The 26786-nt window shown below is 44.7% G+C and overlaps 1 protein-coding gene and 1 long non-coding RNA gene across 5 annotated transcripts in view; one reads left to right on the forward strand and one right to left on the reverse strand.

Annotated features, from left to right (window-relative positions):
* The window catches only part of LOC144726652 (microtubule-associated serine/threonine-protein kinase 1-like), a 287826-nt gene that overhangs the window by 219736 nt on the left and 41304 nt on the right, over positions 1 to 26786 (reverse strand). For all 4 annotated transcript variants that reach the window (XM_078605400.1, XM_078605399.1, XM_078605398.1 and 1 more), the window contains exon 3: positions 20780 to 20985. In XM_078605400.1, coding sequence (XP_078461526.1) covers positions 20780 to 20985 — 206 coding nt within the window. The remainder of the gene's footprint in view (positions 1 to 20779; positions 20986 to 26786) is intronic.
* LOC144726653 (uncharacterized) lies at positions 12997 to 18625 on the forward strand. Its single transcript, XR_013587320.1, has 3 exons — positions 12997 to 13201; positions 15472 to 15562; positions 16139 to 18625. It is a non-coding gene; the product is annotated as an uncharacterized LOC144726653 (long non-coding RNA).

Consider the following 26786-nt stretch of genomic DNA (forward strand, 5'->3'; position numbering starts at 1 on the left):
GTGTTAACCAATATATACATACACAAATTATTTCCCCTTTCTTGTGGAGTGCTCAATTGAGAAAATATTAAATGGCTATTCAACATTCTGTTGTTATCGTTATTGTTACTCCTACCAGTCTGAGATTCTAGTTGGTTGAATCAGTAAACAATGATTGAGATTTAGACTGCGAAAACATGAGCGTTGTATCGTCCATTCTGCAGGCGGCAGCTACCTGTTTAGGTTATCTACGCCTACACAGGCGCCAACACGAACGAATACAGATGTAAGACTTTGCATTACAAATGCACAAATGTTGTAAACAGTCAGATCGTAATTTTCAGGCATGCCGCAAATTATAATTGGGTCACGTGGCTCAACCGTAGAGCGAGTGTCACAGTGGGGAGATGTTTAATCCCTCGGCTAGTATACAGGAGGTCGTCGGTCCTCCAGGGTTTCCCCTCTACATTTAGAAGCATGCATTTAGAGTAATTGGCTGCTATACATTTCCACATGATAAGCCAAAAGAGCTATATAGCTCAATGGGCCTTAGATGTAGATTACAAACTTTAGTTTACTTTTCAGTGGCTAAAAATCCTGGCCGGGGGTTGACTTAGACCATCATCCTTCTGGGGTCGATAAAACGAGCACCACTTGTGGGGAAGTCGACAGTGGTTGTTCTACGGATAGCCTTGACAGGACCACTGGCTCAGGACTGTAAACGGGAGATGACTAGCACCTCGAGGTTCATTTAAGCAGCAAATCACTTTGACTTTGCAAACAATGTAAATACTTCTGTGAACTGTACACGAAAACATTATTTGATTATTATTTTACAAACGGGAAGGAACACTTCAACACGCATGTCAAAGACAAGAATTGTGGCCAGAGCACTCCCTCCCGTCTTTCTAATCAATTTGTTAAATATTTTCTGAGCTAATCTCAAAGCAACATATTTTAAAAAGGGACCGACAGAGGTGGTGAGAGAAACAACAAGAGGATGAGGAGTGCGCCACCACTGAAGACAATGATACATGACGACGCCTACGGGGGGAGAACGTCGCAATGGGATGCTCCATCAGGACGACTGACGAGGCGTTGCTGTGGCTGATTGTGCCCAACAGCTGTGAGACGTCACAGCTGACCTGCTGCTGTTGTTTTCGCCTCATGCTGAAGTGCGAACCACTTTAGGAACAACAAGAAACACAAGTTTTAAAGAGCTCAGATATAAAAAAAAATTGTTAGGTAGGCAATGTAGTTGGAGAAACACGCAGTTGTGCAGCGGGTTCGCACCCTGCGATATGAACCTGGCGACCTGAGTTTGATTCATGGCCCTTATCAACATGTCATATCTGAACCGTTCCTGTACCCCCACCACCCCTTCACAAGGCCACACTGTCCAGCTTGGTTAGGTCAGGTCAAATAACCTCCACAATCCACACAAGCTGGATAGGCCATCATCCAGCAGTGGATTGACAAAAGGGCTATACGTGTACGCATGATGAACATGCAGTGAAACACGCTTCACACAGCATGAGATAGGATGCTGTTGGTGCCTGGATAAAGACACAATTACAAAATATCGAATCCCTGCAGATTAAGTAACTTAAGTCTGTGGGGGGTCGTCAGAATAAACCGTTTCCCTTGCTAGGTGACTTGACTGATAGCACAATTTTGATGTTACGGTGACTGAACAAAAAGGGACCTATTGTTGCTCAGATGGTCAGGCAATTATGGACAAGGCAGTATTGGAATGGATCAGAATACAGTGCTGGGTCAACAAACTGAAAAACTATGCGATCCACAAAAAGCTATTATCGTAGATACATCGTCATTTCGTAGATAAGTGCTCAGGAAGAGCGTCACAGATGTGTCGGACGTAAATTAAGAGCTTCGTTATTGAGCTGGAACAAAATGAATGGCACAGCCAAGCGACTTTCATATGCCACTGCCAGAGCGCCCTCTAGTGATGTCAAAACTAAACCTTCTTGTTTTACCAGGTAAGGTTCACCGAGCGACGTAGCTCTTTTTCAGAAGCGACCTGGCCACAAATGATAGCTCAACCAAATGGTTTATCACGTGGAAATGAAAAGCAGCCAAAATACTCAAAGTGCACCTTTCGAAACGTGGAGGAAAAAACTGGAGAAAAATCCACATGACCACGATGATGATGAGAGAGAGACAAGCAAACTCCATATATACAGGCATCACAGGGTGAAGATCGAACCCACGACCTCCTGCAAACCGGGCGAGGAAATTAACATCTCGCCAAGTTCGAGTCCTTTAAACACGCAAGGAGACCAACACGTTAGCGCCGTGTCGATCGATGCAGCGAGAGTTTGCTGCGTTGCGGGTTTATAGATCTCAGAGCACACAGCAGGAATATCAAGGCGATCATGGGTAATGCGGGTTACTTCGTGTGGTCAGGAGCCAGAATTTGACATGTGGATTAAAAATCTAATCAACAAAATTGGCTAGAAAAGAAAAAATCTATACAGGTTGGCCCAAAAGTCAGGACCATACGGTTATTTAATTTATTTTAACACTGGCATTAAAATATTATAATTATGCTTTTAATTAATAGTGTATGTATTATTATCATTATTAATATCAAATGTTCTTCCTTTATAGATGAAATTAAAGAAAATGTATTGAAGACTAACAAGTTCAATACATGTTTATGTATGTGAAAGAAGCCAGTTGTAATCTTTAAAAAAAATCCTACATTCATTTCAAAAGAAAATTAATGCATGCATTCATGTTAATGGTAGTGACTTTGAAAATTTTGTTAATAGAAATTAAACAACCGTACGTGATTGAAAAAAAAAATAATAACCTATGTGTCCTGACTTTTGGGCCATTCTGTATATAAAATCGGCAACGTTTCAGGCAATGGCCCCTTTGTATAGCACACCGAAAATAAATTAAGTGAGCGTATTGGCAGTCTATAATGTAGACTGTAGCAATGGTTATTAAACTGAGCATATTGGCAGTCTGTAATGTGGACTGTAGCAATGGTTATTAAATTGAGCGTACTGACAGCCTGTAATGTAGACTGTAGCCTGGTTATTAACCTGAAAAATAAAATAAAAAATAGAAAAATAAAAAACAAAAACCATGACGTTTCGATCACAACACAAGCGATCGTCTCTATCCTCCTGAAGACGACCGCTTGTGCTGTGATCGAAACGTCATGGTTTTTGTTTTTTATTTAAAGGCTACAGTCTACATTATAGACTGCCAGTATGCTCACCAAGCTTAAAAACCAAGCTACAGTCTACATTATAGACTGCCAGTACACTCACCAAACTTAATAACCAGCCTACAGTCTACATTATAGACTGCCAGTACACTCACCCAGCTTAATAACCATTGCTACAGTCGACATTGTAGACTGCCAGTACACTCACCCAGCGTAATAACCATTGCTACAGTGTACATTATAGACTAATGGTGCACTCACCAAACTTAAGAACCAGGCTACAGTCTAAATTGGTGGCTTTTGTTTTTTATTATTTTTCTTCTATTTATTTTTCTTTTGTTTATTTTTCTTTTGTTTATTTTTATTCACGTTATTTTTATTATTTTATCTACGTGACTTCACCGAAAAAACCAAAGAACACTATCACCGCTCCCCTACACGTGAATTAGTGGGTGTTTTTATTTACAAAAGTCGATTGTAAAAGCCACACTGGCATATTTTGATGCTTCATCAGAAGAGGCTTGAGGATGCGTCCTTGGCGAGTTCATCTCCGGGCGGTTGCATTAAAGCGCCGCGGGACAACGTGAACAATTATCGGGTGAATTCCATAGCGAGTGTGTGATTCAAGGACACAGTGACCCTGAAATGTGCCATTCAGGGAGGGCCATTTATCTCTCAGCGCAGTCGTGCAAGGCTGTCACTTGTCACACGCTCAATAACAAAAGCGAAAACATGTGACAGGGGAAAATAATAATAAGAAAATACAGCAGTTGCTCTTATTATTAGGCCAAAAATCAATTTGTTTCACAATATGGTTTACCTATCTAATAGTGACGTATCGCGAATAAATTTGGTCTGAACGCGTCGCTAGAAGGGATGATGGCCGATGTATGAGACTGGTGACAGAAAAGCATCTAAAGGAGCCCTGAAATCTCAATTAGCTCTGGGTACGCTGTTTTAATAACCTTTCATACAAGAAAGGATATACAGCATTTTAAATCATCACATGCATGGTATACAATGTCACATAGGACTCACGTGCGTGGCACACGCAGCAAACTCCTCCATGCTGTTCATGACCACAACAACGCAACGGTCAATCTGGGGGAAAGCCAGAGCAGGTTCAGACACAAATGGCCACTCCGATTGTGCACTGTGGCCAGTGAGCGGAGCTCAGTCTATGGGATTATATATTGTATAAGAACTAACCTGTACACTACCATTCCCCATATACAAAGACAACAATAACAACTGCAATTTGCCACAAAGTGTCGGTGACGTCACCACGCAGCTTGCGCTAGGCGATGTGAACTGAGGACTCATCAAGTGTTGAAGGCTCCCTGGCAGGAGGTCACAGGACAGACCCGGCAGTTAAAGGTTAACTAACGAAGATGTCCCCAAACTCATACACAAAGATCACCCCCTATAGCCTTAACAGACTAATGAGGCAAGAGCTGTTAGTGAGTACCTATGAAGGCCGGTACGGCACACGAGGGGGTGGTTAGCCAGCACCACGCCCAGCCGCCTTTGTCTCCCCAGTGGCAATGTTTACACACTGCAGTAGGTATTCATTTAAGGCTGCGTCAACCTACAAGTGATTCAAATAATCGTCGCTGGTGTTAGCCGTGAGCGGGAATGGAACTCGGGTCGCCATGTACGCAGCGCAGAGTGCGAACCCCTGCACTACCGCTTCCCATCGATATACACACAACAACAACAACCGCCATTCACTACTGAGTGGCGGTGACGTCACCACGACGCTTGTGCCAGGCTATGTGCATGTTGAGGCCACGTGAAGTGTCGAACGCCCGCTGGCAGGGGGTCACGGGGCAGACCCAGAAGCTACAGGTCGACTGACTGAGCCGACTGGCTGATGCACCACCTGTGCCCTCTCCTGTGCCAACTTGCTGTGCTTTAGCCACCCGGTGCTCCGCGCGTTGTTGTGAGTATCGCTCCTCCCCCCTCCGTTGTTGTTGGAGGGCGACTGCCCAGCAGTGTCCTTCACGAGACTCCTCCACAGAGGCCGATCTTGACACCGCTGGTACCAGTCATCGGCAAGTCCGCTCAGCTCCACATCCTCCTGTACCACATCACTCCATCTCTTCTCTAGCCCGTGCCGCGCCCGTTTAGCCACCTCGATCCAGCCGAACAAAAGCTATTTAGGCATGCGGTAGCTGGGCATGCAGGCTACATGACTCAGCCAACGCAGCCTTGCCTGCCGGAGGAGCTCACCGATGGGACTTTATCCAGATCTTTCAAGGATTTGTGAGCTCCTCACACAGTCCAGCCTGGTTAAACCCAGGATGGATCTGAGGCAGGCCAGCCTAAATGTTTCTAACCGGCAAAAATATTCCATTAAGGGGATCCACGTTTCGCAAGCATAGAGAATGGAGGGAATGACTGTGGCCGAGAAGACCTGAAGATTCGTGCGGAGCGACAGATCAGGTAGCTTCCACACAGCGTTATGCAACCAATGAAAAGATAATGCCGCTTGACTAATTCGGAGTGAGACCTCTGCTGTTAAACCGGAGCCGGTCATGAGCACACTGCCCAGGCATAGAAAACTCTCCACTCTCTCCACAACTGCTCTATCACCAATTGGGAGTTGTGGGGGTGGAGTGTCCGATGGTAAAAAATACCCAGGCAGGTGCTTAGTTTTGGTGGGGCTGATGGTAAGACTCCACCTCTTAGTGGCAAGCTCCAGGTTCAGCAGCAGCGCATCCAACTCCTCTAAGTGAGCAGCAATTACCAGATCATCGACATACATAACATGGTTGAGCAATAGGAAGCCATCCCTTGACCGCACCTGGGCATCGATCAGCCTCCCATTGTATCTATACCAGATGGAAATTCCTCCGGTACAGCCAGTGGCGTCACTAGGATTGGTGTCACCCAGTGCGGTAACTCATGGTGTCACCCCCCATGGACCTCCTCCCGTACCAGACCATACAGATTCCTTACTTGATACAGTACATGTAAGTTGGGCTTACAAATGAGAAAAAATGTGTTGCTATAACTACATGGGTATTTAAAAAAAATATATATAATTTCTGCTGAAACACTGCACAAAAATTGTCATTTTTGTGTAACCCCCTCTGATGGTGTCACCCGGTGCGGTCCCCCCCCCCCCCGCACTCCCTTAGTGACGCCACTGGGGACAGCTATTAAAGGCTTCACGAACTACGTGGTCAAAATAGATGTTAAATAATGTGAGAGCCAGAGGACATCCCTGTCGCACCCCAAGGTGAACAGGGAATGGCTCCGACTCCCGGCCACGTAGTTTTACCTGGGCCCGCTCACCATCATGAAGGTCCTGAATGATTGTGAGCAGCGAGTCAGGGACTCTGAAAGCCCGAAGAACAACCCAGAGCCCAGGCCTACCGATGGTATCATAGACCTTGACCATGTCAATAAAGCAGAGATGTAGGTCTTGTTGGAATTCCTTACACCTTTGCTGTAGCAGATGGACAGAAAATATGGCATCTGTGCAGGACCGCCATTTCCTGACACCGAATTGGGGCTCCACAAGTCTCTCCTCAGCGTGCCTAGCAAGGCGAAGTTGAATAATCCTTGCCAGGACTTTTCTCAGCACACTGAGGAGTGAGATGCTCCTGTAGATGTTACAGTCTGTGTGGTCTCCCTTCCTAAAGAGGGGGACCACCAGGGCATCCTTCCAATCCTGCAGAACTCGTCCAGTGGTCCAGACTGTTGTTATGATTCTAGATTTGAAGCTTTCGTGACTGCAAGGATTCATATTCTTAGGTTTTTTCGGTAAAGTCACGTAGGTAAAACATTAAAATTAATAAAAGTAAAATAAAATAAAAATCACGACGTTTCGGAGGCAACACAAGCTTCCGTCTTCAGGTGGAACCGTCACAGCTACGACAGCTGTGTTGCCTCCGAAACGTCGTGATTTTTATTTTATTTAACTTTTATTAATTTTAATGTTTTACCTACGTGACTTTACCGAAAAAACCTAAGAATATGTTGTTATGATGTCATGTAGGGTGCAGTCTGTGCACAAACGCCACCATCGCTCAGCATTTTGCTTGGGAGATCATCTCTGCCCGGTGCCTTTCCTGGTCTCAGACTCCGGATCGCCTTCAGTACTTCCTCAACAGATGGCACCTCAGCCAGCCACTCACAGGGGGTGACTTCTTCTTACAATATTTGAGGCACCGCAGCCTCAGCAGGGTCAGCCCCACTTTGTTCCTTGTTGTTTTCCAGGCTGAGGGATTTCCCCTCCACCAGGACCTCACAATGCTCAGCGAATCTGCAAACCTGTTCCTGGTAGTCGGAGATTGGATCACCATTCTTTCCCCTAATAAAAGTAACAGGTGTGGCGCTGCAGGTTAATTTTTTGATAGAGTTAAAGAGCGATTTGTGATCGCAGGCATTGCGGCAGACTCCATCTCCTCAGCAACCCGCGACCACCACCCATCCTTGCAGCGCCTCACGGCTCTCCGAACCTCCGAGCGAAGGCTGCGGTAAACCTCCTCATTCTCCGACGTGGGATGCTGTCGCCGATGAGAGTGAGCCTGTCGCTTTTTCTCAGCCAGATTGAACACTTCCTCTGTCAGGCAGGGTCTTTGGGGAGGTCTGGACCGTGTACCCAAAGCAGCCATTGCAGCTGCATGAGCCAGTCCTAAACCTCGCCCATTTCCCCTCGACATCAGGAGTGGGGGACGATGCCAACCCCAGCCGCAAGCGATGATTAAATTCCCGCTTGCAACTTTCATCAGCTAGCTGAGACAATGCCACGAAGGGTTTGAATGAGGTCCTAGGTGTACACGCAACACCGGAGTGGAAGAATGGCAGGCGCATCTTACAGATGACAAGGTGATGGTCAGTGGGCAGATCAGCTCCACGGTAGGTCCTGGTGTCAAGGACATAGGCCCACATCCGCTGTTCCGTCACTATGTAGTCCACCAGATGTTCTTGCTTGGACCCGGCATGCATCCATGATGTTGTGTGGATGCACCGATGCCGGAACAGCATGTTGGTAATTCCAAGCCCATGGGCCGCACAAAATCTAGCAGCCTCCTGCTGTTGTTATTGAGCTGATCTGGCCCATGCCTTCCAATCACTCCAGACCAGGTGCCAGCATCATGACCAACTCGGGCATTGAAGACACCCAACAAGATGACTCTATCCCGAGGGGCCACTGTAGCTAGCACCTGTGACAGGAGGTCATAGAAGGCATCTGACTCATCGGCCTTGCCTGCATCCTTCCACAGATGTTCGTCTTCGGTGGGGGCATAAGTAACCACGACCACCACTCCTCGCCTCTGGTTGATGGGAAGGCGAGCCCAAAGTAGCCTGGGGCTTACAGGTTCACACCTCTCACCGCCACGCTCCCACGCCCCCTTCATTCTTTTGTTCAGAAGAAGAGCCACTCGCTGTTGTTTGGCAGTCTCCTGCCCCGAGAAGAGGGTTGTCCACCCCTCATGGTGGCAGGAGCCAGAGCCGGTCCACCGGACCTCTTGAATACCACAGAGATCCAGACGGTACCGGTCCAGCTCCCGACAGAGGAGTGGCAGCCTCTCCTCCGCAGTGAGCGTTCGAACATTCCACGTGGCCACACGTAGTGGTTTTTTGTTGTTTCTGGAGGAGCCCTGAGGGTAAGGATTCAGTCTCCTGGCTCTGCCAAATGGGGTTTGGCCAGGAGACATTATAGACACCTGTCCCCCCAGGGCCTCCAGCACAAGCTTATTAATTAAAAATTTCAGTCGTGGTTTGGTGGTAATTAATTGAAGGTGGAGGGATTATCAGCCCCTCGGACCCGTCTAGAACTCCCATTTGGCGGCTGTGGTGGTTACAAACGCCATGAGGGCAAAGGCCAATTTAAATTGACCCTCCCCAGACGGCACTGCCAACAACAGCGTTGGCGTCTGGCACAACGAGGAGGTTTTTGCGGAACCACACACATCCACAGACAGACACACAGAAAAGAGAGATACATCTCTCAAGCTAAAATGCAATAAGCATTGTTGAAATGCGTCAATTAAGGATTAATGAAAATATGCAGATCAGTTTACATTCAGTTAATACTAGGAATGCCATCCCAGACACAGTGGCATGCGATGTTGTTTTAAGGACAGTAAATTTGAGTCTGTGATTTGCTGCCATCTGCTGATAACACAATGTAACTTCATCCAAAAAGAGCAAATTTTTTATGCAAATTGGATGAGCTTGAGCTCAGTTTCACAATCTCATCTCTCATGTGGGCTCTGTGCGAACTACAGTTCAAGTCGACACATTTCATAATAATTTATTTAAATATCATTTTTTTATTTAATAGCAATATTTTTTTTACTGCTAAATTGATTTTATGTTTGAACAATGTTTCCCATTTCTCCTCTAATTCAGTTGTTTTGTGATTTGCTTCATTGCTGCACATTGCATAATTATATTTATTGCTTTGGTCATTTTTGTGACCAGGGTTAAACTGAGACTTAGCCTGGCTCTCTTGAATTCTCACCCTGGTTAAACATAATAAACTTGAAACTATAAACGCGGCTCACATTAAGGTTGTGATCATAAACATCATTGAAAAATTATCCACTCAAAAATCTCCACATTAAAGCGCTTTATCGAAAAAGGGTAAAAACAACCTGGCCTCTAAGGTCACAAGATCCCGCGTTGTGCGGCAATCAGCGCATGTGCAGTTGACAATAGCACGGGACTGAGAAAACGATATTACTAAACAATACCAAGAGTTTCCTTCTCAACTGGCATGAAAATTATAAATCTACCAAATTTCAGGAAGGCTCAACCTCAGACACACGGTAAGCTGGCAGTCAATACCTGTCACCCCTTGCCCACTTTCACATAGCCCAGGGGTCGACAACCAATACAAGGGCCATTTTTTTACAAATTAGATAATAATAAAAAACACAATCTTTTAAGATGAGACAATCCTCAATAAATAACGTCATAGAACCGTCCTTAATGAGCCGCATGCGGCTCCGGAGTCGGAGGTTGCCGACCCCTGCCCATGGTAAACTGAACTTCCATGGTGACCTGGACGGATTTCCATAGTCAAGTGCTACCAAAATAACAAGGGCCATTTTTTTTTCTAATTTCAAGAGCCGCACTGCAGTCCTGAATGAGCCGCATCCGGCTCCGGAGCCACAGGTTACAGACCCCTGACATAGCCACACCTACTCAATCAATAGCCCCACCCACTCAGCAGGTGTCTCTTTCTAACCTCGGACCCACCTACTCCTCTGCCAACCCCGCACCAACAACTCGGGGAGCTCTGCCCATTGAGTCGAATGACGCCAGGATCTAAACAGGAACAAAATCCCACAATTCGCAAACACTTTAGGACACTGGGACAGTCTTGCTGAAACCGGCACTGTCCTAGCCAATGAAGGTTGTTTGGTAACTTTAGGCAATGAATGAGCCATGGCCAGCCACAAGCTGTCTAATCCTAACCAGGACATGCCAAATAAAAGGCCACATGAACGGATAAAGTAAATGGTATTTTTAACACTGGCAATTAACATCAACCCAAAAAGTTACTCTATTTTGCATTAAGCCAATCCGTAGGATTTTTTGGGATTCATTTGAAATGTTTTGGACTGGTCCTTATCTACACACGTGATTGAGATTCCTCGGTCACTCGGAGAGCCACCCCAAGCTGGGTTGTGTGGCTGCCTTGCTCAATCAGCACTCCCCCCTCTTTGCGCAAGCCAACTCCAGACACCAACAAAGAAGTGACACCGCCGTACATAGCATAGAAATGCCACATGAGTGGCAGCTAATACATTACAGCAAGTGTCCTTTGCGGCGATCTGTGCCGAGTCAGCAGTCCCTCAAAATTGAGGCAGATGCTTTTGGCAATTCGAATGTGAAATGCATCTCAGATTTCCCTGTGGATATTAAGGATCCTGGGATGATCTTTCATAGATGGCAGGTGGTAGCCATCAGCAGGAATTATGCATTTAAAAACACCGAGCTTTTTTTCTTTCTCCTATTTCTATTTCACCTGCAATAAAATCACTCAGAATGCAACCGATTTCATCAGATCTCGGGAGTTAAGCAGGATAAGCCTGGACAACCACCATGAATAAAACAAGTGTTGTAGGTTTCTGTGGGGCTAAGCTATCAGCAGAGGACTGTTCAGCTAAAATGAAATATTGTCGTGTACTATGCATCAACATCTATGCCCTCCAGTGTCAATCAATCTGCACTGAAAAGCGTATTTGCAGTACGGTCAGATAACCTCCACAACCCGTAGAGCAAGGGAAGGCCCTCATACAGCAATGGACTGGCACAAGGATTCAACGTGTAATTTCCTTTCAACTATACTGTTGGTGGTTAAATTTTGATTTAAAGCTTTCGTTACTGCAGGGATTCGTATTTTTGTTTCTTTCGGTAAAGTCACGTAGAAGGGAAATAATAAAATAATTGAAATATTAAACAATAAAATTCTCACAAGAAAATTTTCTTGCTGTGGATTTCACACCTGCTGATGATTGCTTGTGTTGCAGAATTTTATTGTTTTATATTTTTATTATTTTATTATTTCCCTTCTACGTGACTTTACCGAAGAACCAAGAATATACTATTGGTGTCGTGTCATGTATTATGGGGGATTTTGTGCAGTCATTGTTGGCCGGCTAAAAGCCATCATATCTCCCTAAACTTCAGAATATAGTCCGAATATGCCAAAATTTTAGGAATTAACTTACAAATTACCCAGTTGGGATTATACATAGCAAACATTGCCCTGTACTGCGAACACTTCACGAGACCCTCTGGAAATAAAGTCAAGACACTAATTTAGGCTTTGTTGGGTAAACGAGCAAAGTAATAATAATACACAATAATCATCTGGATTTGAACATAAGACCTCAGCACTTCTGGCTCAGTGCTCTGACACACCATTGAGTCCCTGTACTCGGCCAGTATTAATCTTAAGGCCTTAAAACATTCCGTTGCATCTGCCTTCAGATAAGTACTGACCCGTGTCATCCAGTAGGGTGCAGTGAGTTGCAGATACAGCCAGGGGGCAGCCCGCAAAAGAGAGAGAGAGAGCCCGTGGGATAATCTCAAAACAACTAAATTAAATATTGGCTTAAAGCTTTCGTGACTGCAGGAATTCGTATTCTTTCGATCGCAACACAAGCGGTCGTCATCGATGACGACCGCTTGTGTTGCGATCGAAACGTCGTAGTTTTTTGTTATTTTTTTTTAACTATCGTCGTGACTTTACCGAAAGACCCAAAGAATAACAAATAAATTGGTATCATCAATTTAAGTTAGGGATTTTTATCGAGGGGGTTACAAGTGGCTAATTATGACATTGCTTCTTTACTGCAACCGTTGCCTGGATTCCGGGTCTGAGCTCAGGTTATATTTTCTTTGTAAAGCAGACAATAAAACTGGAGCGCAGGAGGAAAGAACACTTTTGGTCGTGCGTAGGAATCCTGGGTCACTCACCAGATCACCTGGACTGTGGCTAATCTGTCAGAGTACAGAAGTCAAGCAGGTTTGAACCTGGATAGCACTTCAATGGGTGACCATCATTTACAAGGTGGTTGTCCAAGGATGTGTGAGGCTACGTGTTGGGCAGCATAGAGCAGTGCAGCAAAATCAAACGTTGTATTGTACTCCTACACTTACACATCTATGCTCTCCACCATAACCAACCACAATTGCACAGCGTGGTGACGTACAGTCATACAACCCTTAACCAACTGCACAGAAATGGGTAGGCCCTCATGCAGAAGTGGAATGCCTGCTCTTCTGTGACCTACAGAGTGGTGAGTGTGAATGAGCCAAAGCCAATGTGACATTTGCAAGAACAGGGCGGCGCCCTTACATAAAACAGAAGGCCGCCCCACGTGTTGAACGGCGCGGCGCAGTTGACGTAACTCCGGGCGCTTCACGATACACGCCAACCCAACAAAACCTGTGAGTTAAGCATTGTTTGTTTTGCTTTGCATTCCGGCATCAGGAAAAGCATTTGGAGACAAAGCGCGGGCGAGCGCTGCGTGTCAAGGATCACCGGTGAGCGTCACGATGCGCGTTTTTGCGATAGTGCTGTATCCAAAACATCATCACGCATCATTATCATCATGGTCCATGGGCCACATAGCCCCTAGTAGGCGTCCACTGCACGTTTCGTCATTTCTTTCCACTGTCCTCTCTGTCCTGTGCCAATATGCTCAAGTGGTGGCCACATCTTACTGGCACCGATCTCTTATTCTCTGCCAGGTCTGCCACTCTTTCCGGTTCCTTCCATTTTTCCCAAACAACATACTTGTAATATTCCTGTTGTTGTCCATCCTACATATGTGTCAAAAAAGTGCCAGTTTCCTTCTCATCACTGCCTGCATCATCAGGTTGTCTTCGTCTATGTGCAACCTTTTTCTTACTTCGACGTTGGTCACTCTTTGGGTCCAGTTTAGATGCAGCATCCTTCTTTAGCAATACATTTCGAATGGCAATATCTTATCTCGGTCAGGAAACATCATCACTCAAAACAATCGCGAGGAATCACTTCTTATTCTTCTTTGCAAGCGGCAAAATGTTTGGAAAGTTAGATGAGTGCGCATACCAGACAGCATTTGCAGTCGGGGGGGGGGCGAGCGGGGGTAATGGTTGCTATGTATATTCCAAATTAAATAATGTGGTGTCATTTTCAAATTCAACAAATTTGGACCATGACGCCGGCACACTGACACCACAGGTGCTTAAACAGTCGCTGTGAATCAAGACGGCGTGGACATATTCACGGTCGATACAATAACACAATCTGTAACGTGCACGGCTGTCACGGGCGCTCACAGGAATGACCAGGGAAGCCACTGTATTCGAACCGTGATCCTCTGCGACAAGCGGCAAACACGCTACCGGCTGGACCGCGTCACCGCCCCAAAGGCTTGCAATTGTTCGCTTACACCACTCGTTGTGGAAAACACCTCCACAAGAGAGCTCCAGAGGGTATTTTACCACCTCTTAAGTGCTAGCAAAGACATCTTGGAAGAGGTTGGCATACCCACACTTTATCCCACCACACCCAACCTTACGATCGACTAACTGTGTCGTCAATCTATGCTGCTGGGTGGATAAAGCTGGGATGGATTTGAAACATATCCCACCATTGCCCCGTTGGGAGATCGAACTGAGCTGGCAACCTCTGGATGGCAAGTCTAGATGGTTTAACCATTACACGGCAGTACTTGAGAGAGGGGGGTGTGTGGGTACAAGTCACCAAATCCTGCTGGCTTTAAAACCGGTTTCTCTTCATCTATCCCGCCAGCTGCCGTTTAGCGTTAAGGATCGAGAATCCTTCACGTAATGCTGAGCCAACTTTCAACCAGCCGGAGGCTCCACAACGGTGTCTCTCTGGGTGCCAGTTGAGATATATTATATCACGTGACAGACATTAAATCTAAAAATATAAGGCACCACCAGTATTATGGGTAACAAATCCACACTGCATAAACACAACACAGGGCAAATAGAGTATCCATGCAACAGTCTAATGATAGTGCGACATGATATTTCGTCTCTGATTGCAAGCTTTTGTTCCCAATGGATTCACACTGAAATTAGTATAATGGACTGGCAATTTGTGATAGTCTGCATTTGCATTACATTTAAATGTCTATTTCAAATTAAACGTCTATTTCAAAGGATTACCCCAACATCCCTCAGTGATCAATAAATGAGAACCACTTTTTAGAAAGTCAACAGTGGCTGTCCTCCTATGGATCAAGTTCCCGTCACCACAGAGGAACGTGGAATTTCAGCCCCTCATTCCGGGCTTTAAACAGGAGATGTGCACCACCAACCTCGACACTCATTTGAGCAGGAAATCACTTTTGCGTCTTCCCAATGAAATAATGCATTAGGACAGAAACTATCCCGACGACCTCACATTCTCTCCGTAATTAAACACATTATTTGGTGATGCAGCTGCATTGGCACTGGTGCACAAGCATAATTGGGCCCAACAACAACACTGCCTTAAAATAAAAACATTATCTGTAATGTTTCGGGCAATGGACTTTTTTCATAGATACAAAAACAATTATATCAAGGCAGTGTTGCTGTTTAATTGTTAATTGTGCTTGTGCACCACTGCCAACGCAGCAGCATCACTAAATAATTATATTTAGTTTTAGTTGTTTGCTTGGTCAGCATCCGGAAAACAAAGTCCCCTGTACTATACAAGACAAAACAATTACAATGCCACGTGGATTGATAGAGCATCTAATCGCGACCACATCTCAAAACGCTGTACAGTTACAGTGGAGATATTTATTTTGCAGATAAGGAGTCCGTGATAGACAGACGCATGGAGTCAACAGCACAGATGGCTGCAGGGAAGGGAGTTCCAGACCCTGTGGGCAGCAGAGGAGAGTAAGCGACCTACCACGTCCAGAAATAACAATTTTCCACCCCTTTCAGTGCCGCATTATATCACACCAAAACCGTGCTGAACTCCAAAGGGACACTGCTAATGCGAAGGTTTCCAAGCCAACATCGACATCCTGGACACTCGTTTTTCAAGAAAGCTCTCATATGGAGTGCAAGCCTCTTTGCTAAAGGTCACAGCCTCGCATTGACTCCTCGTAGTCGCTTCGTCAATATTCTCACATTCTTAAAGAGGCCTCAAAAGTTTACAGGAGAGCCGATAGGCAACTTATTGTTATGCAAGTGAAATATTACTTCCCGTCCAAGGGAACATTGTCTTGACAATGACTACAAAACCATTCTCTATGAAATTTACAACAGGAGCACAAGTAAATAATAAAATGTTAAACTGTATACCGTACACAGCACCCAAACTAGTTCAAGCTAATAATCTAACCTAAACTATTAAGCAGAACCCGTTTGCAAAAACAAAACATAGACTGTCGTGATGCACCCACACGTCTTGCCTGTTGTGCCGATGCTTTCTGCATTCATGCTACTTTTTTTCCCCTCCTACGCTAGGAAATACAATTCTGGTCGCACCGTAGTCCCACGGCGCAGCCCAACATTCCGAGGTCCTCAGCACAGCACGCAAAGCCGTTTGCCAAGACATGTGGCAGTTTGCGCAACGCATGGATTCGCCGGGTCAAGCGAGGCAGCTGGGAGAGGCTGCCGCTGCAGCGGGCGTGGGAGTTAACCATCGCACGTACATATGCGGCACAGACTGCACACATCTGCGAGGAACAACAAAAATTCGAGGGTAGGGCTGGGTAATTTTTTTTTAATGTAGGCCACGGTGGCGAGATGTTAACTACCTTGCCTGGTATCCAGGAGGTTGTGGGTTCGATCTCGACCCTGACGCCTGTATATTTAGAGTTTGCATGTTCTCCCCGTGGTAGTGTGGATTTTTCTCCTTGTCCTCCGGTTTTTTCCTCCACATTTAGAAACTCGAGTTCAATTAATTTGGCTGCTGTCAATTTCCACATGATACATTTGTGGCCAGGTCGCTTCTGAAAAAGAGCCATATAGGTCATTGGGCCTTACCCAATAGTTTTAGTACAACTCCTCTACCAATCCGCTTGTGGATGAAGGCCTCTTCCCCACGCCGTGGTCAGCCATGGGAATCGTTTGATCATACTTCACCACGTTGGTATGTGCAGATTGGTGACCCAATTGGAGGAGCCCAGAACCAATCCGGATATCATTCAGGTTGCGGAGTTCATAGTGCACTGCGCCATGCATCTCTCTGCCCCCCCCCCCCGGCAGTACGGAGAGGAATTTGTGCTCACCTAAAACGACTGCACCTGCAAACTTTGCGATTGTTCCACGCAGTTCTTATCAGAGCCAATAAACACTGGTGTGCAAATTCACACACCCAAGTATATAGTCTGCTGTGCCAATGCCTTCGGCGTTTATCCAGTTTTGTTTCCCTGCTGCGCTAGAAAACACAATTCTGGATGCAAACACAGCTTATACGCAAGCCTGACATTAGAAGGCTCTCTGCACAGCGTGAGTCCGTTTGCCCAGACATCTGGCAATTTGCCCAACGTGAGGATTAACCGCAGTGACATGGCCGAGCAGTCGCGCTTGTTGCAGGGGTATGTAGTTCGAATACAGCAGCTGTCCTGCTTTTTACTGTGTTGTATATCAACCAAAAATGATACACCATCTGTTTTACAGTGGCAAGTGGGCCATTGTGTGCTGGCATCTGGTCCAAATTTTAAAAAGGTACCCACATATTTCTCAAATGGATAAGTACAAAGTATCCATCGCCCTCTGCTGCAAACATTTGGAAGACAAAGCTGAAACAAGTATAACCCGTAAAAACAAAGTTTTTCACTATAAATCCTTTATATGCGTGGCGGCTAGAGTCCTCTCGTCATCTGGCTTGAGATGGCTGCCACCTATGGGTCAGATGATTGCATGGTACCATTAAGCAATTGGTAATTAAATATAATATTTTTGTCCTATAAAGTGTAACATTTTTGAAATAAATTTTCACGAACATTAATTGTCACGCACAACGAGTCTGTGTGGAAAATGTCAGCTCGATTGGATCACGTGAAGTGGGTTAAAAAACGACCGAAAGATTTGCACGGTCGTAAGCAAGCAAGCAAGCGTGCAAGTGAACTTAATATAAAGGATTTAAAAAGTCATGAGACTCAGGTGAGGTTTTCCTGGGTAAACACATCTAATGAATAATAATAAGTTGGTTTAAGTGACTTCCTATGAAGACTGCAAACATTTTAAATCATCAGGAAGTTCAACGTAAATAAAAAATGATGTCAAAATTGTTCATTTGTTCCATTTTAGAAATTTGCCAGTGTGTTTAAATAGTAATATGCAAGTATGATGATGATTAACATTGATAAGTGTACATTTGTATCTGTAGGTGGGTAAATGTTCCTGCTGCCCACGAGTACCTGGTGCAATGTGCAAACTGGAGAGACAATGGCGGCCGGGCGTGGTGCTGGCCACCCACCTCCTCGTGTGCCGTGCCTTCAGAGGTGCTCAGTAACAGCACTTGCCCCAAAAAGTCGGTGAAGGCTATACAGGGAATCTTTGTCTTTGTTGCGTATGCGTGCGAGTATGTGCGTGCGTTTTTTTCAGGATTGTGTTTTTGTGCATGAAATGCTTAAATAACTGTGCGCTTCCACATGCTTTAAGTAACTCAGTTGTTGTTTGTGTGAGATGTAGATTCTAGCATCATAATGTATTTGTATCTCTAATACACACAGGCAAGTCACTGGAGACAAACCTGAGACAGGACTTGTTTCACAAGAGTCTAAACATGGATAAGAATTGTCTATCTCTGGAGATGGAGTGAGAAAGAGCGATGAAATCAGCCCGTGCGCATGTGCTGGGTGGATTGTTGAATGGAGACGGGTTAAGGCGGCCTCTATCCAGCAGTGGATTGATAACGGCTGCTGATGATGATAACAAACATGTAGCAGATTGCTATGTTAATCCACAACAAACATATATTCTGAATAAACCATCTGATGTAAATGCAATTAGTGCAGACGTCTTCATATTTCGAAGATTATTCTGAACAAATGCCCATTTGATCAGATTGCAAGAGCTATTCAACTAAATTGAACTGTGTCCATGACACAATGTCAAGGTTGGGCGTAACTGGTCGCCGGACCGATTTCCCTCATGGCATCGCTCTCTGAAAAGGGCTGCGAGGGATCGAAGGTCAAAAGCTGTGGGAAGTAACGGGTGGGCCTTTATAACCATTAGAATGTTTCCTTGGCAACATAACATTCAGACTTAACTTCTTATGGAAGGGGCATTTCCCTAGGAGATACGAGAACCATATGGGGTTTTCCTTCAGCTATTGCAAACAAGAGGTCATTTCCCACAGGTCTGTGCACAGTGTAAGCATGTATGTTGGACTTATTTCGCACCGTACGTTGCCAACCGTGCGAACCGGAGGTGCGGCGGAAGGACAACAAAATAAACACAATCATCAGTTCTAAAGAAATTAGTTTTCAATCTAGATTTAAAAGGGCATAGCTCCAGTGGCTTCCATCTTATTGGAAGGAATCGACGCATGCAGCACAGCACTTTGGAGACAAGGCTTGGTGGATCACATGGATTTTTCAAACTCCATAACCCGCTGGGGTCGACAAGGTGACTAATAGATAGTACTATATCATATATAGATGAACTCATCTGCGTGGAGCTGTTTGATTGATATCTCCGCATATGAGTTTAGTTTTCTACAGGCGCCCCAGATTCCTCTGAATCTGCTTGACCGTCCGGGCAGAGACGTCTTGTTCCTTCTCCGAGTCTCTCGTGAACATATCGCATAACGGTCATACAGCCCTCGTGTAAGAGTTATAGTTTTAAAACACTTAGTAATGTACTGATTAAATCTATCCATAACTGAAAAGACCTCTTTATTCATAAACCTTTTCCTTGGAAACATGAATATAAGCAGATAATGAACGCAGCCCTTGTGATATTAAGGCTAAACTTTTCTGTGTCCTGGTGAATTTAAAGGAAAAAACTCAAAGTGCAAACAGCTCGTCTCTGAGAGATACACACCGCAATGAAACGCTTGATCGAGATTGTAAAGGCAATTTTCTCGTTGGAGATCTCTCAAACTCACGTCAAGTGAACTGGAACGGCCCAGCCAAGGTACTAACATCTAAAACATCGGCACTATTTGTTAAAAGAGTCGGAAAGGTCATTATTGTCATGCCCTGAAACTTTACAGCTGTCTCTCCGTTCATCCAAGGACACGGCTGTGTGTTTTCAGGGAAACTACAGAACCGCTAAACCAATCACTACCGAATTTACTATACAGCTTATGCACAAATGTGAAGCCTTATTGGTAAATATTTACCAATGCTTTAGCAAACAATGATAATTATCTAATCTGGCACGACCATGGTGTGGGCGGAATCTCGCAAGACATGAAGTGTGGATGCCTTACACACACCCACCGAAGACATGAAGTGTGGATGCCTGACACACACCCACCGAAGACATGAAGTGTGGATGCCTGACACACACCCACCGAAGACATGAAGTGTGGATGCCTGACACACACCCACCGAAGACATGAAGTGTGGATGCCTGACACACACCCACCGAAGACATGAAGTGTGGATGCCTTACACACACCCACCGAAGACATGAAGTGTGGATGCCTTACACACACCCACCGGGACGTCTTTCACTCGGAGAGCAGTGTGGCCTGATCCGCCAGAGGGAACTTTCACTCACTTGCAAGAGCGTGAAACTAATGTTGTAACTTGTGTGTGTGTGGACACGTGTCCATACGCATCAATTTGTTACGTGAGTTAGCGCGGCCTTAACACCCCAGCAAAAATAAGGCTCCCTGAATGTTCTAGCTTGCCAGCTTGTTTATTACTTTTTTTGTGTGTCGTACCTTCCTTTACAAGCCCTCCAGACATATCATGGGAAGACGAATATTGTACCACACAACAGCAGAAGAAGAGAGCACTACAAGGACATTAATTGTCTTGCGTGTCGTATTGTCAAACAAATGACAATCGTTTTTTTTTCGATGCAATTAAATGATGAAAGAGATGCAGTTGTAAAGCTGAAGCCTTGCAAAGAGGACGATGCTGGGGCAAACCAGGCAGAGGTAGCGACCACTGCTGTGAGGGGCAGACACGTGTGACTCACCAGGCTGGCGGTGAGTGATGGCGCCGACTGGCCCAGCGCCTGGTTCCTCATGCGCACCAGGTTGGAGGAGGAGCCGCCACCGCCGACGCCGCCACCGCCACCGCTGCCTGCATCCGAGTGCTGCGCATGCAGCTGGTGGTAGCCCCAGTAGGGATGCCCTGTCGCCCCTCCATGGCTGCTCACTGACACGGGCAGCAGGAATTTACCTGCGCAGCACGCAATGACAACAGCGGCAGCAGGAGCAGCAGCCAAACGGTTACTGAACGTCTTTAACGCTTTAAATTGTTACCAAAGTCTTAGCCAAGTGATGTGATGTTTCGGGTACCACACGTTGTTCGGCACGATGTCCGACGTCTCACTTAAGAGTGCCGGGAGCTTATTCGATAAATGAATTCCCAGCACGTGGGCTGAAACGTCGGACATCGTGCCCAACAACACCGTGGTATACCCTCAAAGCACGTTAGAGCTACACAGCACAACAATTTAAACCTACGTGGTAACATGATGCATATCATATTCAAGGATAACAAATTCACTAAATTATGGAATATATGTGGCCGAGGGAGAAAGTGAAGAACACACATCAGAGTATGCAAACCTCAGGCAGATCTTGAAGATAGAACTGGATCGAAATTATTAAATAAAGAGGCTGACAAAAGCAGGTTGGAATGCTTTTGAGAAACTGAACTTAATAATTAAAAGCATTATTCCCACGTGCCAAAAGAAGACAGTTGGTAATAATAAGTATACATTACCTGCTAAGACATGTGGATCCAAAACAGACATTTCCCAAGAGATATAACAAAAGGTTAAAAGCGTGCAAATAAGCTTGGAATTACACTGAGAAAGAAGGGAATAAGAACACATGGACTTGAGACACCACATTGATCCAAGGGTTATAAGTGGGATTGGGCAGGACACGCCACCCAAGGACATCTACCACGGAGATTGAGCCGATGTCATCAACGCATGTGTAGGTGGCCAGAAGGATTGTTGAATGGCAAGACAGAGAGAGCGGTGGCCTTGATCCAGCAGTGGGCAGATCAGGGCTGCCAATATGTTGCCTGAATGGCACTTTTGGCTTGGGTGTTTGACTTGCAATGGGAAGGCCGCAGGCTAAAATTACCGGTCATGGATCAACTTAGCCTGTCATCCCGCTGGGGATCATAAAATCAAAATAAGACTTTATTTCTCCAGGTGAGAAGCCACTGAGTCTTTATTGAAAGAATGGCCTGGGTCAATAAGTAACGGCAGTGCATTTACAGATCTCGAGCACAGTTCTGGGATAGATCAGAGAAAAACATGACCGTAAAAGCATGCAAAACTTAACGGAAAGGTTGAAAGTATATCATGCCACAGAAGTAACAAAACCATCATATAATCATAAACCCAGGGTAAAATGTGATAAAGCAAAACACAAAGCATTTCAAAACGTCTCCCAGAACACAATTTCGATGTATATACCATTCAAATGCAATCGCAGCGCAAAGGCATTCGGCTACAAAGTGTAACATGGGCATCAAGGAGAAAAAGGGACATCTATTTGACATAAGGACGGACACAACACACACAAAACACTGCCATGAAATAACTAAAAGCAATTGCACTCAGTCTTTCCAAAGCATCCCATTTGTCACATAATACCGATTCAGAGGGGACAGAGGTAAACTGCAGATGGTACGCCAGTTTGCTCCAAGGACGAGCAGCATCACGGATGAAGGAACATTCTCAGAATGCACGACTAACGCTCATCACCACAAAAAGCAGAGTTCCGCAACTGGTGGCCTACAGGCCAGATGTAGCCTGTGAAGGTTTTTGGTCGAATCCCACCAAACTATGCCCCCACTGAGAGAAATGGTTGCAGAGACTCAAGATATAGAGATGGGAGAGTTACGGACAATAATTATAACATTAGCGAGATGAAAACGAGATAAATAGGAGAGAGAGCCATGAACATCGGAGACAATATATACAGATTAGTGAGTTTACAGCAAGATGGAGAAACAGGAAGATTAGTGGTTAGGCATACCGACATTATGACAACTCGACACAATGAGACATCATGACATCTGTACATATGACATACGATGTCTCATTGCCCGCAAACACACGACATGTTCATTAATGAACCATTTGGAAACATATTTTAAGAACAGTGATAAAGAGGAATTTTGAACATTGTCTTGTTGGTTGGCGTATTTCTGCGTGTGGCTTGGTATAAACAAACCAGTTGAACTTTAAGCACAATTTAAGGCAGATTGACATCGGTGGCTTTGAAGAAGAAAATAATTCAGAACGATGTAGGTCCCTTTGTTCAGACAGTGGGACCCGGAGCTTGAATTAGAGCAGAGGTCATAGGGGGGGGGGAACAGAGTGACTCACCCCCCATATAGAATGTAGGACAAGGTTCTAAGCTATTCAGAGTTTCGCAATGAGCGTATTTATAAATCACATCGTCACACTCAATTACGGGCATGAAGGTGGATGCGACAACCTGATGGCAAATGGATAGTGAGAAGAGGTTTTTATTTCTGAATTTTAAAAAACCTAACTTGATTTCAAATTTAAGCTTGAGGCTTTGTGCATGTCTGTGCTATAGTTGATGTGGAAATCAAGTAAGGAGTCGGGATGTTTGTTTTTAAAAGTCTGCCTCAGCAGCAGACCATGCTTTCCCACCTGATGATGGACGCTTGTGTTGCGCCCGAAACGTCATGATTTATTTTATTTTATACCTACGTGATTTTACCAAAAAAAACAAAGAGTATGTTTGTAGGCTTTAACATTCGTGGGGCTAAAGCTGGAGAACCCACTTGGAGAAGCTGAACCAAGATTTTGTTGCGTTCATCAGACATATTATAGAACCAAGATCCTGTCGAACATTTTTGAAATTTAGTTGCACTTTGTCTGAACTGCATATCTCGATGAGGAAGGTATGTATAAACAATCATCCAAGTGAATTTTTTAGTAAGTAAATTTTGAGCCAACATTGTTCATGTAAAGGAAGAACATGGGCTGGCCTATAACTGTATATTGAACGACTCCCTTGGAGACTGGGCAGAAATTTTATTGTTTCTGAATTGTATGCATTACATTCTTCCCTTTAGGAGTTCGGGAAAACCAGCCAAGGGCCTTTTGACTGACGGAGCAATCTTACAATCTCTAAATTAGAAAGGGTGATCAATCAGAACACATGGGATCAAAGAAAAAACATAAATCAGACATCACATTGACTATTAATAAAAGTGGGGGTTTGGCAGGACACATAACTAAAAAGGATGATGGCCAATGTCACCCTTGAAAAATAACTTGAGCTAAGAAGCTCAAAAGGCTACACTCGGAAAAAAAAATTCTGATTCTGATTGTGAAATGGTCTTCAGGGAGTTTAAGCGATGAGATTTGCTCGTGTGCAGGAGCGAGACGATTCATAACATCGCAAGGCCACGAGGCACGGCGACGGACGTCAACAGGCCTTCATTCAGCAGTGCATAATGAAGATGATGGTCAAATGCATCAAACTGCGTCAAACGCTTTTGTCAAGTCATACATAGCACTGTTACACCACACACCGAATTTAGTGTTACTTTGGTGGCCATAATGACACTGGGACCTGACCTTAAAGCCTCATCGCTTGGAATTTAAGATGAAGATTTTAAAATATGCTAAATAAATCGAGTGCCAAATTATCTATTTTTTATTTTACCAGTTAAGGCCCACTGAGCTACACAGCTCTTTTTCAGAAGCGACCTGGCCACAAATGATAGCTCTACAAAAGCGGGTAATCAGTGCAAATTTATAGCAACCAAACACTCTAAACGCATATTTCTAAATGTGAAGGGAAAACCGGAGGACCTGTAGATAAATCCATGCGACCATGGGGAGAACATTCCAACTTTAAATATACAGGCATCGTCAGGGTCAGAATCGAACTCATGACCTTCTGTATACCAGGCGAGGTAGTTAACATCTCCTAGCCACTGCAGCACCCCCTGTGGAATAACTGGCGACCACTGGCCCAACGCTGCCAATGGAGATGAGCACTCTGCCACACTGCTCACTTGAGCAGAGACCCTCTCGAATGGATCTAAAATGAAAATGATAACCAACTGTGAATGTTAAGAGTGATTGGATGCCCCCCCGCCCCTTCCTACCCTAAGTTTCCCACATTAGGTTGGTTATACTTCCCCCCTCCCCCATCATCCCCCCCTCGCTACATTTACATTTCCATCTTTATTCCCACGTGGTGTCCTCAACACTTCTTGGTTGAGGCAGCAGCGGGCCCCTCCTCCCCCCACCTTTTACCCTCCCGCCCTCCTTTATATGGTCCAGTTGCATCGGGACTGTCTCCCCCCCCCGCTCTGGGGAAATTTGACACTCGGTTATGAGAGCTGCGCCGGCGTGTTGCATCGGTCTCGTGTTTTGTTTCAATAGAAGCAACATAAAAAATTAAAAGCCAAAATTAGAGTGATTGGGTCGATAGAAATTTGCAACAGACTTGAGCCATAAAAACCTAATGCCTCGGTGGGTTGGGGAATTGCTGATTCAAAATAAATAAATATTTCGCCTTGTGAAACATGACTTTATTTTTGTGACCCAAAAAGTTGACTTGGCAAGTTTCAACGGATAAGGCAACAAATAGAACGTTGTACCAAGGGGTTTAATGTTGTGGTACACACCTGCCAGCCCTGGTAATATTAGACATTTACACTCTGTAATTAGATAGGTACCCCAACGCTGACTTGCTGAGCTTCAACAAATTATCAATAAAATCTTTGGACCAAAACGTTTACTGTGGGTGCACACACCCGGCCAGTTCAAGCAATTCTATTTATCTACTTTGATAGACCCTGTTTGTGACAACACAGCTCAAATTGCACATAAGTGGCAAAAGGATTTTTTGCACCAACCAGGAATGGAAAAACCATGACCAAATCCTGGATCGTTAATGAACAATACAAGCAAGTGTCCAGGTGACATCAATACATTACCCACTTATTCAATCTGCACAAACGTTCGGTGACAATGGTCTCGTTGAGTTCGTACATAAGCATTATTATACAAGCTTATAATTTGGGTTTGTATGATTTGTCTTTGCTTATACACATTGAATCATTCCCGTTGTCAAAAAATGTCCCTGTACTGTCCACTAATTAACCCTTGAGGGTCGGTTAAGTTGTCTGGAGAGCTTTTAAAAAATTTGTAAATATATTTTGACAGTCTACGAAATATGAGAACCAGTCTAAGAAACATGATAACTACAAATGTATATTCGCTACAATATCATACTGTGTGGCACGTGCTCAAAATCATCAGCAGGCAACCTGGGGCTGCAATTTAATGTATCTTTATAACACTGTTTTAGAATAAAGTGAAATAATGTGAAGGAATGATGATGTTGTGGTAGACATTCACCACATGTCTGATGTTTCTAGTCATGGGATTGGATTTTTACTAGTGGATTTTTTTTTACAGTTTCTGAATACAGGACCAGAGGACCAAAACGCGAAGATGTCAGCAATATTCAGCGCCGCAAAAAATTGTGATTGATAACAGTTAAAATGAATTAGTTAAAATGAACACATTACTTTTAAGTGATACAAGTCTTGTATGGCTGTGATGTACTGTGGATTCCGGCCATGAGATTTTAACAACATGGCCAGGTTTGACTCGGCTGCCAGTTGCATATGTCATCATGTCTTTAGAATAGTTGTTTGCGTTTAGTTTGTTGACTTTCATCTGTACCTCCGATTAGCAAGGTTGACTGCGTATGGTGGGAAAGAAGTTAAACATCCTGTACATAAAAGATGGGCACAACCTGGTGAGGCTACACCACTTGGTTTTAATCAGGTAATAATTCCACTAATTGTCGCGCGTCAGGGTTGCGGCTGAAATAAAGGATTTAATCGTTGCTTTTTTTACAATGCGGTGAATTACAGCGGCCACCGGGAGCTGTGCAGGGTCACCTGAACTGACTACGTACAACGTACACAAATTGAAAATGCTGATTCTC

Source organism: Lampetra planeri, chromosome 24, assembly GCF_965212315.1.
Source record: "Lampetra planeri chromosome 24, kcLamPlan1.2.h2, whole genome shotgun sequence".
NCBI classification, from domain to species: Eukaryota; Metazoa; Chordata; class Hyperoartia; order Petromyzontiformes; family Petromyzontidae; genus Lampetra; species Lampetra planeri.